We start from the raw sequence: 16,399 nt of genomic DNA on the forward strand, positions 1-16,399 counted from the left end.
TTTCAAAGGGGAAAAAGCAGACGTGCCCGAGGTAGAGGGCAATACAGAGGATCTTACAGGGGCCGCCAATGGCAACCTCCAAATCAAAGAAGTGGCGCAGACAGTTCAGCTGCACCACGAGGACAATCACAGTGACTGGATTTTCGTACTGCCTACAAAGGTTCAAAGAGAAGCACCTTTGGGCGGAAAATTATCCTTATTCTCTCAAAACTGGCATATCTTAACCAAGGACAACTGGATTTTGGATTTGATAGACAAAGGTTACAGATTCCACTTCCACACATTACCAATAAGACAAGGCATGCCAAACCTGCCACATCATCAAAGGGCAGAGGCACTCACTCAAGTTTCCAAGCTCTTAAGTATAAAAGCAATAGAAAGGGTTCCTCCTCAGGAGCAAGGCCAGGGATTTTATTCAAGGCTGTTCCTTGTTCCAAGAAAAGAAAACAAATGGAGACCCATACTGGACTTGTCAACTCTAAACACTTTTCTCGTGGTGCCAAAGTTCAAAATGCTGACGTTGCAGCAACTCCTTCCCATGCTGGGCAAGGGGTCTTGGCTGGTCACTCTGGACCTCAAGGAGGCATACCTGCATGTCCCAATCAGACAAAGCTGCAGAAGATACCTCAGATTTCTTGCAGGGACAGAGCATTATCAATTCTCAGCATTGCCGTTTGGCTTATCTACTGCGCCCAGAGTGTTCACGAAATGCCTGGCATCAGTAGTGGCACACTGCAGACTGCAGGGGATTCAAATATACCCCTACCTGGACGACTGCCTCATACAAGCAGACAACAAACAAACCTTAAAAGAAAATTTGGACTATGTCATGCATCTGCTACAGGCCTTGGGATACACAGTCAACATTCAAAAGTCAAAACTACTGCCATCCCAACAGATTATCTTCCTAGGAGCCAAACTGGACACAGAAAACCAAATGGCCTACCTCACAGAGGAAAAGCAGCAGCATTTACCAGAGTACTTCAAAGGCATAGCAAAACTCTCCCAGCTGACTGCAAGGAAAATCCTGCAGGCCCTGGGGTTCATGGCATCTTGCATTCTTCTGATACCTTTAGCAAGACTTCATATGAGAAAGCTGCAATGGTATTTAAAAAACTTATGGTCTCAACACAACCAAAGCCTAGAGGACATAATCCCACTTATTCCATGTCTGCAAAAGGAATTCCTATGGTGGGCTCAAGCCAGTCAGCAAAACAAAGGCATGTCTTTCAACAGACCTCAAGCAGGCCAAACGATTACAACAGATGCCTCAGACCATGGATGGGGGGCGCACATGGAGGGCAGATGCATTCAAGGTTTTTGGTCTCCAAAGGAAAGGCATCTGCACATAAACCAAAAGGAGATGTTGGCAGTGATACATGCAATCGAAACTTTCGAAAAATCACTACAACAAGGGCATTTGCTAATAAGGACAGACAACACCACTGTCATGTGGTACATAAACAAGCAGGGGGGCACCCATTCTTATCCTCTCTGCAGACTAACAATGCTTCTCTGGGAAAAATCTGAGCCTGAAGATACATTTACAATCCCAGTTTGTACCAGGCAAGGACAATGTACTGGCGGACCAGCTGAGCAGAAATTTTATGGATCCACACGAATGGATGCTGCACCCTCACATTTTCTCTCAACTGACGATGACATGGGGAAGACCGGACGTAGATCTCTTTGCTTCCCACTTAAATCATCACCTGGAAAAGTTCTGCACAAGGACTCACCATCCTCTAGCCTGGAAAACGGATGCTCTCTCCTTCAGCTGGAATTCTCTGAAAATGTATGCATTTCCTCCTCTGCCTCTGCTGACCAAGGTGATACTGAAGATCAAAGCAGAACAACCAACAGGCATCTTGATAGCTCCAGACTGGCCAAGGCAACACTGGTACCCATTGCTATTGACCATAACTCAGACCAAACCATGGCCTCTGACCCTATGGCCCCTGCTCTTAACACAACACAATTACAGGACTGTACATCAAGACCTGAAAACATTACACTTGACAGCCTGGAGGCTACCATGATTTCTCCACCTAGCTCTCTTTCCAAATCAGTTCAAGAGATCTTGCTGGAAGCACGCAGACCTTCCACCAGAAAAACCTATTCGGCCAAGTGGAAGAGATTCAGCATCTGGAATGCCATCAGGGGTCAGGACACAACATTACCGAGTATACCTCAGATATTAGAATACTTGGCAGAGCTATTTCATACTGGACTCTCATACTCTTCAATAAAGATTCATGTCTCAGCAATCTCAGCAAGATACAACTGTGACCCTCCAGTGTTTTCACATCCTTTGCTACGTCAGTTTCTAAGAGGAATAAAGAATATCAAACCTCCCAGAAGACAGCCAGTACCTGCTTGGGACCTCAATTATGTGTTGGAAAAATTAACTCTTCCTCCTTTTGAACCAGCAACAACTTCAGAAATTCAATTTCTTTCATGGAAGACTGTCTTTTTATTGGCAGTCACATCTGCAAGAAGAGTTTCGGAGATTCAGGCACTCATGGCAGTGCCTCCCTTCATCATTTTTCATCAAGACAGAGTTTCTCTAAGAACAAATCCTACATTCATGCCAAAAGTTATTTCCAAGGTGTCTCTAAATCAGGCTATTCACCTGCCTACATTCTTCCCCAATCCTCAAAACAAGTGGGAAAAACTACTGCATACTTTGGACATACACAGACAACTACGTTACTACTTGGACAGAACTAAGGCCACCAGAAAGTCTGACCAACTGTTTGTAGCCTATGCTGCTGGAATACAAGGAAAAGCAATCTCCAAACAAACAATTTCAAAATGGATTGGACATTGCATCAGATTCTGCTATTCATTCCATGGAAAAGGTGTGCCTGCCAATATTAGGCCACATTCCACCAGAGCTTTAGCCACTTCCACAGCTTTCCTAAGAAGTGGCAACAAAGGACATTCTAGAGGCTGCTACATGGAGCTCCGTGCATACATTTACCAAGCACTACAACCTGCCTTTATACTCCAGATCCCGAGCAGGCTTTGCTTCGGCAGTCCTGCAGGGGATTTTAGCTACACCATCCTTATCATAGATCCATCCACCGCCAGCTTGGCTATGGTATTCAACCCATATGTTATGACTGCAGTTGCATTCTTGAAGGACATAGTACAGTTTTGTACCTACCATAAATGTAGATGTCCGATAGATATGCAACTGCAGTCGGACTTTCCCACCCTCCTACCCCTCTGTATCTTTCCTTTTTGGGTCCCTACCCCTAATCCCATTAGCTGGGGGTATTTCCTATGGTGTATCTGTTTATTACTGTTGTGCATGTTTGGATTATTTTTATCCATTTACCAAATTTAGCCTTCCTAGGAGGGCACCTGGCATCTGGGGCAAGAAACACTGAAGAAGATGGCGTCGGCCGATGCCTTTATACTCCAGCCTTTGTGACGTCGGAGAGGAGGCGACACCAGCTGACGCCGGACCCAGACTTTGGAATTCGGCCGACCGAGGGCTGCCTGAGGCAGGACAACCCATATGTTATGACTGCAGTTGCATATCTATCGGACATCTACATTTATGGTAGGTACAAAACTGTACTATGTCCTTCAAGAATGCAACTGCAGTCATAACATATGGGTTGAATACCATAGCCAAGCTGGCGGTGGATGGATCTATGATAAGGATGGTGTAGCTAAAATCCCCTGCAGGACTGCCGAAGCAAAGCCTGCTCGGGATCTGGAGTATAAAGGCAGGTTGTAGTGCTTGGTAAATGTATGCACGGAGCTCCATGTAGCAGCCTCTAGAATGTCCTTTGTTGCCACTTCTCTTAGGAAAGCTGTGGAAGTGGCTAAAGCTCTGGTGGAATGTGGCCTAATATTGGCAGGCACACCTTTTCCATGGAATGAATAGCAGAATCTGATGCAATGTCCAATCCATTTTGAAATTGTTTGTTTGGAGATTGCTTTTCCTTGTATTCCAGCAGCATAGGCTACAAACAGTTGGTCAGACTTTCTGGTGGCCTTAGTTCTGTCCAAGTAGTAACGTAGTTGTCTGTGTATGTCCAAAGTATGCAGTAGTTTTTCCCACTTGTTTTGAGGATTGGGGAAGAATGTAGGCAGGTGAATAGCCTGATTTAGAGACACCTTGGAAATAACTTTTGGCATGAATGTAGGATTTGTTCTTAGAGAAACTCTGTCTTGATGAAAAATGATGAAGGGAGGCACTGCCATGAGTGCCTGAATCTCCGAAACTCTTCTTGCAGATGTATCTTTCCTTTTTGGGTCCCTACCCCTAATCCCATTAGCTGGGGGTATTTCCTATGGTGTATCTGTTTATTACTGTTGTGCATGTTTGGATTATTTTTATCCATTTACCAAATTTAGCCTTCCTAGGAGGGCACCTGGCATCTGGGGCAAGAAACACTGAAGAAGATGGCGTCGGCCGATGCCTTTATACTCCAGCCTTTGTGACGTCGGAGAGGAGGCGACACCAGCTGACGCCGGACCCAGACTTTGGAATTCGGCCGACCGAGGGCTGCCTGAGGCAGGACAACCCATATGTTATGACTGCAGTTGCATATCTATCGGACATCTACATTTATGGTAGGTACAAAACTGTACTTTCCAATTATTGGAACAACTGTAACTGCTTTGGCAACTGATGCTAAATTCCAGTAGGGCACCAGGACTAAACAAAGTCATCTCGCTATCTTGTATTTTAAAACTAAAAAGTTTGAGTAGATGACTTGCTGTTTGGCCCTGGATATAAAAACTGGAGGGTTAGCATATTATTTAATCGGCACCTTAGAAGTGTAACAGCTAAATGGATTTTTTAACCTCTGGTCTGAAGCAGCACTGTACATTTTTGTAGTTCGTAGGTAGATACTAGGCTATCTGCCCGAGGGCATTTATAAGCCTAGCCAGAGTGTGTCAGCGTTCGCCTCCCCATTGATTAATTAACTGAGCCTCTGTCAAGAAGAGCCAATGAAGTGATCCCAGGGGTGTATTTTCTGTTGCCCATCCACTCGTCAAGATTTCTCTTGAAGAGTGTTCGTGAGGGGCTCTGCCTAATGTAGGTAGGAATTTTGTTCCAAAGCATGGGGAGTCTCTGTGACAGGAATCTGTCCCTCCAGCATGTGGCTCGCAGTGACTTGGATTTCTTTAGGTGGAGCATGTCCATCAATTCTGAGTTGGACATGGGATTGTAAGTCAGGCAGAGATCACCTCTGAGTAAGCGATATGCCACTGAGTACAGCCGGAGATTTAATTAATTTTAACAAGTTAATGGAGTATTTTAATAATACTTTGTATAAACAACATGTATAGGTGTCTAGAGACAGTGTAAAGTAATTTTAACAAGTCTAAGCGTTAATTTTAAGCAAACTTTTAACTGTTATTTAATATTACATTTGGTAACAAATTCTATGGTAAAATGTTTTGTTTGGTGGGTGGGGATGGTGGGGTTACTTGCTTATACTTATTTGTAGCTTTTTAAGTAGGAAAATGCTGAACTTGGTTGTTTTAACATTACCTAATTACTGACTTTTAATTGTTTCTATGGAGATGTGTTTTTATTGGTTAATTAGTTTAATAGGAAGGTACAGGGTGAATACTTAATGCTGCAAACTTTTTGTTTTCTTCGTCTGAAGAAGTTTAGCTATGTAGCCAGACAAAAAGCGCTTTACATTACTGTTTGGTTTTTATTGGTTTTGCATTAAAGTGTTTCTTGATTTTGGTCCTAAAGTGTTTGTTGCCTCTGTTTCCAACAGTGTCTTTTACCTAGTTTGTCAGTTTATTGTTTTTAATATATAAGAAGAGTATCTGAGTTGCAAGGTCTCATGGTGGGTGAACATCATCTGGTCTTCCACTGGGATAGAGTCACAGTAAGAACAAATGCCTTATTTATGCCCAGAAGTTGTTCCAGAGTTTATTTTGAGTCAGACCATCAGTCTGCCAGTATTCTGTCTAGGTCCTCTGAGTCAGGGAGAAAGGATGTACATGGCCGAGTCAGGTATTATCTTGGCAGAACTAAGTCCTTAAAAAAAAAAAACAGATCATCTGTTTGTTTCTTGTGATGGAACAAAGAAAGGACAGCCCATGTGAATATGGACTTTTACAAGATGGTTATCCTCAGCTGTTGCTTTTTAGCAACATGGCAGATCTATTCCAGGCAGTATCATGGCACATTCTACTAGATCCTTGACTTTTTTGATGATGTACTGGAAAGAGGTGGAGTATAGAAGCATACTACATGCAGCTACATGATCCTTTGTACATACTTTCACAAGGCTTTACACACTGGACTCCTTTTCCAGGTCCAGGACTGGATTTACTAGTACCATTCTCCAGGGTTGTTGCCCTTCCTCCTCCCAGGTTGGATAGGCTTTGGTAATCAACCCACATAACCAAAGGCTATTGCAGCAGTGAGAATGATGAATGTAGTAGTTATGTAACTTCCACTTCCCATAACAGTAGATGCTTGAATTCCTCACTGCTGCAGTAGCAGCACCCACCGTCCATCTTCCTACTTCTGTATATAGTTAGTTATTGGATATAAAGTTATTTGTTACTGTTTATATCTTTTAGAGGTTCATGATGAATAAACTCTTTCTTTTTGGGCAAGAAAGTCCTGAAATTGTCTAGACTCTGACTGCTGATTTTCCTGCAAGGTGCTAGCCAATTAGCAGTCAGAATCTAGGTGTAGGAGGGAGTCAGAGCTTTTTGAAGCTGGAGAGGAGTTGTAACCTGGCAGGATACATCTCCGTATAGCCACAGGCTACTGCAGCAGTGAGGAGTTTGAAAATCAGCTGTTATAGTAAGTGCAACAACTGTATTTTTAACAACTTTATGAATTTAGCACCTCAGCCGTTCAGTTTGCTATATTTCACTTGGCCATCTTTCTTGTAAGAGATTGTCAAAGGAATCCAAAAGTCATGTATTCAGCAAGGTTACTTAGTCCTGTTTTCATTTCATACCCCCCCAAAACATAGGAATAGTATAGTATACCCTCTGTGCCACCAGACCAACTGAAGCAGAGGATTTTCCATAGAGTAATCACTTCAACAGTATGTACAAGAAGTTTTGTATACTTGATAGCAGTAGTGTAGATTTAACTGTATGAGGAAACTTTGTACCAGATTTTGCAGCATTTCTTTTCAGTTTATACATCAATACAGTATCAATTTGCCCTTATTAAATACTACCAGTAAGTAAATATTTGAGCATAGTATTTAATAAGTATGTCTTAATATTTCTTTGTTTTAACAGTTCCTGAAGAAAAGTATTTAACTCTGGAAGGCTTTCACAGATTTGTTGTAGATCGTGCAAAACAAGATATTCGCAGTGTGTGGCGGGCCATTCTGGCCTGTGGTTATGATCTTCACTTTGAAAGGTAATTTAATGCTTCTGCTTTACTACTTAATGTACTTAAGAAATGCACTCCAAATTCAGATATTTTTGCTAGTAGAGCTGATGACTTTTTAAAATTTTTGATTTGTGAGTTTAGACTTTAAACAAAACAGAATGTAGCACTATTTTAAAGTCTCCCATTTGCACTAATGAGTTAAAATAGTATGTGAAATCCTGTGCTCATCTTCTTCTGATTATTATCATTAACTACTTGGTCTACTCCAGGTTTCATAAATATACTTCTGTACACAAGCACATCAGACTTTTGTTAAACAGTGGGGTCCGTCTGCAGAATATATAATGCATCTTGTAAGAGGCTTTTATTTTGTTAATGGAGAGATGGATGGATGGTTTACTCTTAGGTGGGGGAGTAATGTCTGCACTGCAAATGGAACAGAAATTAGGAAGAAAGATTCTAGCTGCAGTAATTTTGTGTGTGCGGCCTTGCTTCTGGTTTCATGAGGTCGGATGTGTAGCGAGGATGAATGTATTATGTGTACAGCAGGATAATGTCAGCAAATGTTCTTCTCGCTTAAATAAACATTATTCATATTTTGAAGTAATACTTGATGAACAATTAACATTTAAAATGTTTTAAATAATTACTGGATATTTATCGTGCTAAGACCTACTCCGCATTTAAAAAAGAAAAGCAATGTATTGATAATGGGAGATATTTAAACATTCAGTAGTTCAAAGACCAAAACTGAAGACTATACCATTAACAGATAGTAACACAGAGAAGTACTGTTAAGTAATGTGCACTGCCCAAATTGTTACTGTTTTTCAAGCAAGTAATATGCTTACCTTTTGAAGCATCGTATATGGTACCTGTAGCCCAATGCCTCATTTTCTGTTGCTTTAGTTATCTGTGCTCCACGTCACTATGTTCATAAGTAAACGATTTTTCCCACCCTGACATTGGCTGAGGCTTTACTCCTTACAGGACTTCACTAATTGGCTCCAATGCCTATACCTTATCAGCACGTTTGTTTTGGGGATAAGTATGACAGACACTCCAGGGCTAGGTGGTGGCCATACAACCTATTTATTCCTGCTTGAGAATCCCAATCAGTCTTTTATTCCCTGTCAAAAGTCAGGTGGTAGGGAATGAGACAGGTTTGCATGTCTTGATGTGTAGCCTACCCTCTTCCGGTAGGAACACCATCCTCCATCAGCTTTTTGGAATACTGTTATTGTACTTCTGAGTAGATACATCCCTCCGCAGGCAGAGTTCCTCTCAGCCCACAGTGCATTGCACTTAGACATCATGAGTGTAGATCAGATTGCAAGTGAAGTGTGCTGTATCTTAGGTTCATAGGTAGGTACTAGGCTATGTGCCCGAAGGCATTTATAAGCCTAGCCAGAATGTGTTGGCTTTCGCCACCCCCTTAAATTAGTTCCCTGTGCCTCTGTCCAGCAGAGCCACTTGAAGTGATCCCTGGGGTAAACTTTCTGTTTCCCATCCACTCATCAAGGTTTCTCTTGAAGAGTGTTAGCGAGGAGCTCTGCCTAATGTAGATTAGAATCTTGTTCCAAAGCATGGGAAGTCTCTGGGACAGGAATCTATCCCTCCAGCACGTCCTGTTTATTGTTGTAGTGAGGTTTAGATCCCTAGAGCATGTGGCTCGAGGAGATTTGGTTTTATTTAGGTGGAACATGTCCATCAATTCTGAGTTGGCCATGGCTTTGTATGTCAGGCAGAGATCACCTCTGAGTAGGCAGTATGCAACAGAGTACAGCTGGAGTTTCTTCAGTTGTGCTGCATAGGGCATCTGTTTGAGGCCAGTGATCCTCTTGGTGAGGTACTTCTCTGGTCTTTGCAGCTGTTGCAGGTGTCTTGTAAGGTACATCCCAAATGGGGCGTTGTACTCTATGATGGGTCTGATGAGTGATGAGTAGAGGGGCACAATGACCTCTTTTGATCTGGATGCGAACCCTTTTGTGATTAGGTGGGCCACATAGAAGGATTTTCTAACCACTTTGGCAATGTGATTATATAAGGAGAGATTACTATCTACTTGGGTCCCCAGATCCCTTATTACGTCTTCCATATTTAGGGGATTACCACCTATGTGGTAGTTTGTGGGTACTTTGTTTTTTCCAAAGGGGATGACTATGCACTTTTTGGCATTTAGCTTGAGGCCATGATTTTGACACCAGGTATCCGTCTCAGTGAGACCCTTTTGGAGGCTGTCTGTGTCAGCCAGAGAGTCAGTCAGAGCTCCTAGTTTGCAGTCGTCTGCAAACCTGGTCAGCCATAGTCCTCCTGTGCTTGCCTGTACCTCTGAGAAGTATATGCCGAACAAGAGGGGGTCCTAGGACTGAACCCTGGGGAATGCCACTTGTAACTGGTTTAGAGTCTGACCTAGCTCCCACAACTCTCACCATGTGGGTTCTGTCCATTAGCCAGTTGGCAACCCATCTTGTGACATAAGGGTTTATGTTCAGGCTGGTGAGCTTGTCTATAATACCAGAATAGGGAATGGTGTGAAAGGCCTTTACGAGGTCTAGGTAGGCTGTGTGTACCACCTTGTCCTCGTCTATAGCCTTGGTAACTTTCTCAAAGAAGTCCGCCAGGTTCAGGAGGCATGATCTACTCTTAGCAAAGCCGAACTGGGTAGGGTCCAGTGTTTGGAGGTTCCCAATGTCTCTGTTAATGAGTTCCATGATGATGTGCTCCATAGCCTTGAAGACCAAGCTAGTCAAGCTTATAGGGCGATAGTTCCTGGGGTCTATTGTGGCTCCACCTTTGTGGAGTGGAATAACTGTTTCTGTGCGCCACTCTATGAGTACGTAGCCTGTGGAGAGGCTGAGTTTGAAAAGTGTGTTTAGGTGAGGAGTTAGTTCGTCTTTGAGCCTGGGTCACCGTCTGGTCCCATTGATGCTGTGTTTTTGGCTTTGGAGAGGGCTGTTTTAACCTGAGTGTCTGTGATTTCAGGGGCTGTACATTCTTCTGGTATTGTTATGGGCCCTTTTGGGGGTGAGGGGGGGTGAAGTTTGCACTGAACATGTCTGCCAGGATGTTGGTGATATCAGTCGGTTCAGTGTATTTTGTGCCATTCTCCACTAACTCCAAGTAGCTCTGAGCATTGCCACTTGAGCCTTGACATAGCTAAAGAATGCCTTGTAGTTGTCTTTGGAGTCCTTGGCAATTTTTCTTTTGAAGCTCGCCATGGATGATTTTATGAGGGATCGTAGTTTCTTGCTGATACTGATCAGGGATGTCTTCCCTTATTGGGATTCTACTCTTTTCTGAACTAGTTTCCTCCTCCTATTGTATAGCTTGTTTATGGCAGGGGCCCATCAGACTGGTTTCCTTTTCTTGGAGGAGTGAGTCTTAGTTTTGCTTGGGATAGCACAATCCGTGCATTCTTGTAGGTGCCCGTAGAATGCATTAGTAAAGGATTTTGCAGCTTGGACAGCATTATCCTTTAGCATGGGGGCATTGAAACTTTCCACCTCGGTCTTAAGTAACGTGAAGTTTGCTTTTGAAAAGTTTTTCACGATGGTTTCCTTGTCCGGGGGTGGGATGTGGATACCTAAAGTGATTTGTTTATGGTCAGATCAGATGTGGAACGCCGGTCGCCCATGTTTTTGATGACCAGATCCAGTATGTTGTCACCTGTGGTGGGAGTGTTGACCAGTTGATACAGGGCTTTTGAGTTTATACATTATAGGAAATGTTGGGCAAGGGAGTTAGTATTTGAGTAGTTCTCCCAGTTAATGTTTGGGTAATTGAAATTGCCCAATATTAGGGTGTTTGGTAGGACCTTTATGTTTCCAGAAATGCAGAATGGGGGTCCTGGGACATGGTGGGGGATCTGTAGCAAGCTACAATTTGAATTGCAGTTTTACCCTTTGTTAGTTGCACGTGGATGATATCTGAAGCATCATGCTGTGCCACTAACCTGGAGGTGTGGGTATCCTTGATGAATATGGATACGACCCCGTCTTTTGTATTTCGGTCTGGGTTTTGTGGCCGAAATGTATGCTGTGAGTTGTAGCCTGGTAGTGCTGATGTGCTCTCTGGAGCCTTAAACCAGGTTTCTGTTACTGCACATATATCAATTTTCTCCATACTGAGGAGGGCCTCGAGTGCATGCATTTTGAGGTTTAGACTTCTGGCATTGAGTAACGTTACCCTCAGTTTTTTGTTACTTTATCTATTTATGGCAGTGGGTTTGTCTTTTGAGCCTTGCCTTAAAAAGGCGCTATGGGGGTGGCAAGAGCCTTGGCTAGTATTCGAAAGCCTAAGAGTAACAGGTGCAAGCCGTCTCTAGCGAAGCAGTGTGGCTTGTCGAGCATGTCATCCCAGGCAGACAGACACTGGATCTCCTTTGAATGACACCAGAAACTTAGCCAGTTGTTGAAATTGATAAGAAGCATGTCAAGGCTGTACTTGCACATATAAATTCCAGACATGTGCACTCCCTAGTGCCATTTTGTAAGAGGAGCCACAGTGAGAGCATGCATGATCACACTTGTTAGTTTATATTTAAGTTACTTAAGTTAAAGTCAGTAAACCCTTATAATAATTTGTTTGTATAGAATAAAGCTGCTTGAACAGAACCCACGAAGACTCTTCTATTGTGTCCAAACTAGGAGAGCGACATGGTGTCATAACCGGGATTGAAGAGAATAAAATCCAGAGCCATGAGGTGCAGAGATGACAGTGAAGATAAAACCAAGAGAAATGAGCACAAAAAGAGCCAGATAAGAATCAAAGGTAATGAGAAGTAGTGCAAACTGTTTATTTGATAAGGAGATAAAACAGGGCATTACAAGGGCACAAACCGCATTATTGAGCAAGTGGAAGGCACAAAAAGTTTGTTGGCTAAAAGAATGTTTAAAATAAAGGTATTTGTTGAAACGATTATCAGTAAAGCAAAATGAGTATGTTTAAAGCAAAACGAGTATGTTTAAAGAGAAAACGAGCATGTTTAAAGTAAAACGAGTGTGTTCAAAGCAAAATTGGGCATGTTTAGAGTAAAATGAGCACAAGAAAAGTACATTTGGCTTGAAAAGGGCTTAAATGAGAAAAATGAATATAATAAAGCAAAACGAAAAAAAAGGCACAGTAAGCAAAAATAAAGCAAGCCGACTGCATGCATTTTGGCATAACTATGACTTCGTATTGTATCAAGGGCATAACTAAAGTTATTTGAAGTATCTCAGAGTGTGTAAAAGTGCTTACAGTGTGTGCTTATTACTGTGTATGTGTTTCAAACAGTTTATTGTGTGCGAAGTGCAACTATTTCGCGAAATACAGTCAAAGTATAGCCATATTGAAAAGTTTCTTGTGCTGGATGTCTATTCGCAAAGTGCCGCCAATACAGAGTGTTTCTTGCACTGTAAAGAATTGCCTAGCAAGGTATCGCCAATTTTGGGACATTTCAGTGTGCTGTATGCAGTTATTTGCAAAGTGCAACTACTTTGAAATGTTACTGAGGTTTGGGCAAGAGAAGTCCAGTTTATTTGCATTGTGCAGTTTTTGATATGTTTCTTACACTGATAAGAGGTGATTTATAACAATATTACAAGAATATTACAATGCCTGAGAGTTTATTTCATTCACATCGTAAAGTTGTTTGAGATGTTTCTTAAAGTAATAATAAATGACTTTAGTAGTTAGCCTTCCAGATGATATTACAAGAGTGTTAAACCATCTCAGAAGTTTATTTCGCAAAGTCCAATTATTCAAAGGTACTCCGAGTTGTTCATTAGCATTATTTCAAAAAGCCCAAAAGAAATTAATTCAGATGCAAGTGCTGGCATATGTGCATGAGTGTATGTTTGTGCTTATTTGCAAAACCCTTTTCTGGCATGTGTTAATATGGCAGACAGATTTTGAAAAACCCTACCACTTGTATTTGATCAGAATATTTCAGAGAACTGGAGAATATTTAAGCAAGAGTACAATATTTTTATACAGGCAGCTTATGCAGATAGAGATGCACGCACCAGTGCATTCATTTTGCTAAACCTAGCTGAGTCAGAAGCCATAGAAAGAGAGCGTTCATTTGTATATGCACCTGCAATAGATGAAAGAGAAGGTGAAAATCATCATATTATTGTACGAGCAACCACAGTGAGAGCATGCATGATTGCAGTTGTTAGTTTGTATATAAGTTACTAAAGTTAAAGTCAGTAAACCTTTTAGTAATGTGTTTGTATAGAATAAAGCTGCTTGAACATAACCCATGAAGACTATTCTGTTGTGTCCAAAGTAGGAGAGCGACAGTGGGTTTAGTAGGCTTGGTCTCTGCTGGGTATGATAACTAGTGCTCCTGTTAGATGTCACCGCTGCAGTGAGCAGTAACCACCTCACTCCCCCAGGATGGTGTGGGGAGGTGGGGGTTACAGTAACTGCTTTCTCCCATCCTCACCAGCCAGCTGCTACAGACACCTGAGCTGCTAGTCTAACTCTGGTCTCTTCTAGTTTGATTATGGCTTTATCTGTGTGCATCATGGAACTGTCAGTATTGGCTGACATTTTTGACTTGTGATATCAGTATAGGCTCAGAGTGAAACTTTCTCAGCAGACTTTAATGAGCACATCCATATGGGAATTGCCCATTAAACTGAGTGTATCTTATGCTTAGCCTATCGTACATAGGTTCATAGGTATATAGTAAGCTAATGACCACCAGGGCCTTTATAGGCCTAGCTGTGCAATCCAAACCAGTTGTTTCCCTCTGTATCATGGGCATTTATTTGCAGGGGGTATGTTAGGAAGTTTCTAGAGGTTATATGGGGGAGAGTTTTTTTTTAGTTTGGATATTACTGCCTGCCTTTGTCTGTCAGAGACATGGGGGCCAGACCCAGGGTGAATTTCCAATTTCCATAGGTCATGGTTACCCTTAAGTAGGGTTAAAATGGACTCTACTTCACATGGATGGGTAACCTGTTTCAGAGCATAGGGACTTTCTGAGATGCCTATGTGTCTCACCTACATGTCTTTTTCACAGTCAGGAGCAGCAGTGTGTTTTTGAGCTCAATGATGGAAGCAGAGAACAGTGCAGGCCAATATGCGGGCTTTAGGTCTGTCTGCACACCAAAGTGGAAGAGAATAAGGTATGAGACCAAAATCCTATAACTGGAGTAAAAGCAGAAGTTTGCTAACCAAATGCTGTAAGAAACCCAGGGTCTTCAGGAACTATAAAGGCAATGCTGGTTTGCTGCCTCTCTGTATGAGCAAGTTGAGTTTAGCACAGTAGCTGCATGTACCAGAATAGTCATGCTAAAAGAGCAGGCCTTGGTAGATAGTTATCACAGATGACTGTGTGCTATGATATCTGTTGGTGTTTTAACCACCCAAGCAAAGCATTTCACAAAAACAAAAATTGCTACCAAAGTGAGTTCAGGTGGCTTAAATGCCATTGTTATGTAGCTACCTAATAAACTTACCACGTTTATGTAGCCTGTCAAAAGTCCAGAACACATCAAGCATACTGTAGCCATTTACATCAGTAACATTAAAAACATAAGACATCACCACAGTTAGTTTAGTGGTCCATTTACCTAGTAAGAGACAGAGTGGAGTATTGTGCTGGTCTATAGGATGCTTATATTGAAAATACAAGCACAAATCAGATAGGTACATTACTGCTAGTCTTCTTTTTATGATTATTTTCACTTGATACAGTAAAATGCATATTTCTGTTTTTTTTTTTTTTCATTTTATGGTTCCTGTTTTATCCTATTAAGGAGCATGTAAGACATGCGTTTAGCATGTCAGAGGGACTAGTCTTGGATAGGATGTCAGTCCAGTATGGGGCATACTTACACACACATACAAATCCCTACACATGCAGGCATTTTTAAAAGATCACCAGTTCACCTGTTGGCTTGCTTCTCGGATGTGGAAGCAAGGTGGAGTCTTTAGTTAAAATCTCTGGAGGCAGAAGTAGGAAATGCAGACCGCAGAGAAGGCTGTCCTTCTGGGGATTGAACTAGTGAACCAAGCAAGCAAGCTCTGTGATGCAGCAGTGCTAATCTATCCAGCTGTCTGTTTTAGTTTCACAAGACATTTCCACATTTTTTTTTGTGAAATTGAGAATAGCAGGTGAGTGGAAGTAAATGTCAGATTGATGTACTGATTTAGTGTCCATATAAAGTGAGTGAACGTACCATAACATCTGGGCTCTTAACAGAACTACATCACTGAACTGAAGTACTATGCTGGCAATTTTACCTGGTTTAGCTGGATTTCTACTCTGTAGTTACTAGTGTATGGTGGTAACCAAGACATCTGCAGTGAAATGTGAATATACTAAGCTCAGGACAACTATGTGTTGAGTGCACAAAAAAATCAGAAGTGATGAATTATATTGGCAGATATTTTTTTTTGTGTTCTAAAATTATAAGCAAACAATCTAAAAAAAAAAATATATATATATATATATATATATATATATATATATATATATATATATATTTAAACTTTACCTGTACCAGCAATCCGACACAAAACTCCTAGACTTTAAGAAAGGAAAAATTTTCCCTGTACCACACCAAATCTTGTCCATTATTTATGACCGACCACATTAGCCAAAAGAAAATGTTATTAATAAACTGGTAACATGTTGAACTATTACATTGCTCTTTAGAGAATTTCTACTGCTCATACATACACTTGAAGTAATTTATTAGTAAGTTAATTAATGTTGTGTGACCTTTTTTGGTGCAGAATCCTTTGGACAACATAAAGCAATGCACAACATGCTGAAAATGTTACACCTTCATGAACAACTTAGTTCTCCTTAGAATTGGTACATATCCTGTCATTAATCCATATACTCACTACATACCTTTGATGGCAGTATGTTGTTTGGGCAACAAGACAAAGAGAGGCCATTTACCAATGAGCTGGAAGGCAAAACATTCACCAATGTAGGTGTTAAACCCCACAAAGAACCTTTCAACAGAACCAGCAACCCCCTGCACAGAGAGTGGCAAAACAGGCGTTCATGGGGCAGAGGGGAATTTACATCTGGAT

The 16,399-nt window shown here is 41.6% G+C and overlaps 1 protein-coding gene across 2 annotated transcripts in view; it reads left to right on the top strand.

The window, feature by feature from the left end:
* HECTD4 (HECT domain E3 ubiquitin protein ligase 4) overlaps positions 1-16,399 on the top strand; it is a 5,422,508-nt gene that overhangs the window by 5,034,261 nt on the left and 371,848 nt on the right. For both annotated transcript variants that reach the window (XM_044068422.1, XM_044068423.1), the window contains exon 66: positions 7,258-7,381. In XM_044068422.1, the coding sequence (XP_043924357.1) occupies positions 7,258-7,381 (124 nt within the window). The remainder of the gene's footprint in view (positions 1-7,257; positions 7,382-16,399) is intronic.

Source organism: Protopterus annectens, chromosome 4.part0 (genome assembly GCF_019279795.1).
Source record: "Protopterus annectens isolate FY-2018-M chromosome 4.part0, PAN1.0, whole genome shotgun sequence".
In the NCBI taxonomy this organism is placed as follows: Eukaryota; Metazoa; Chordata; order Ceratodontiformes; family Protopteridae; genus Protopterus; species Protopterus annectens.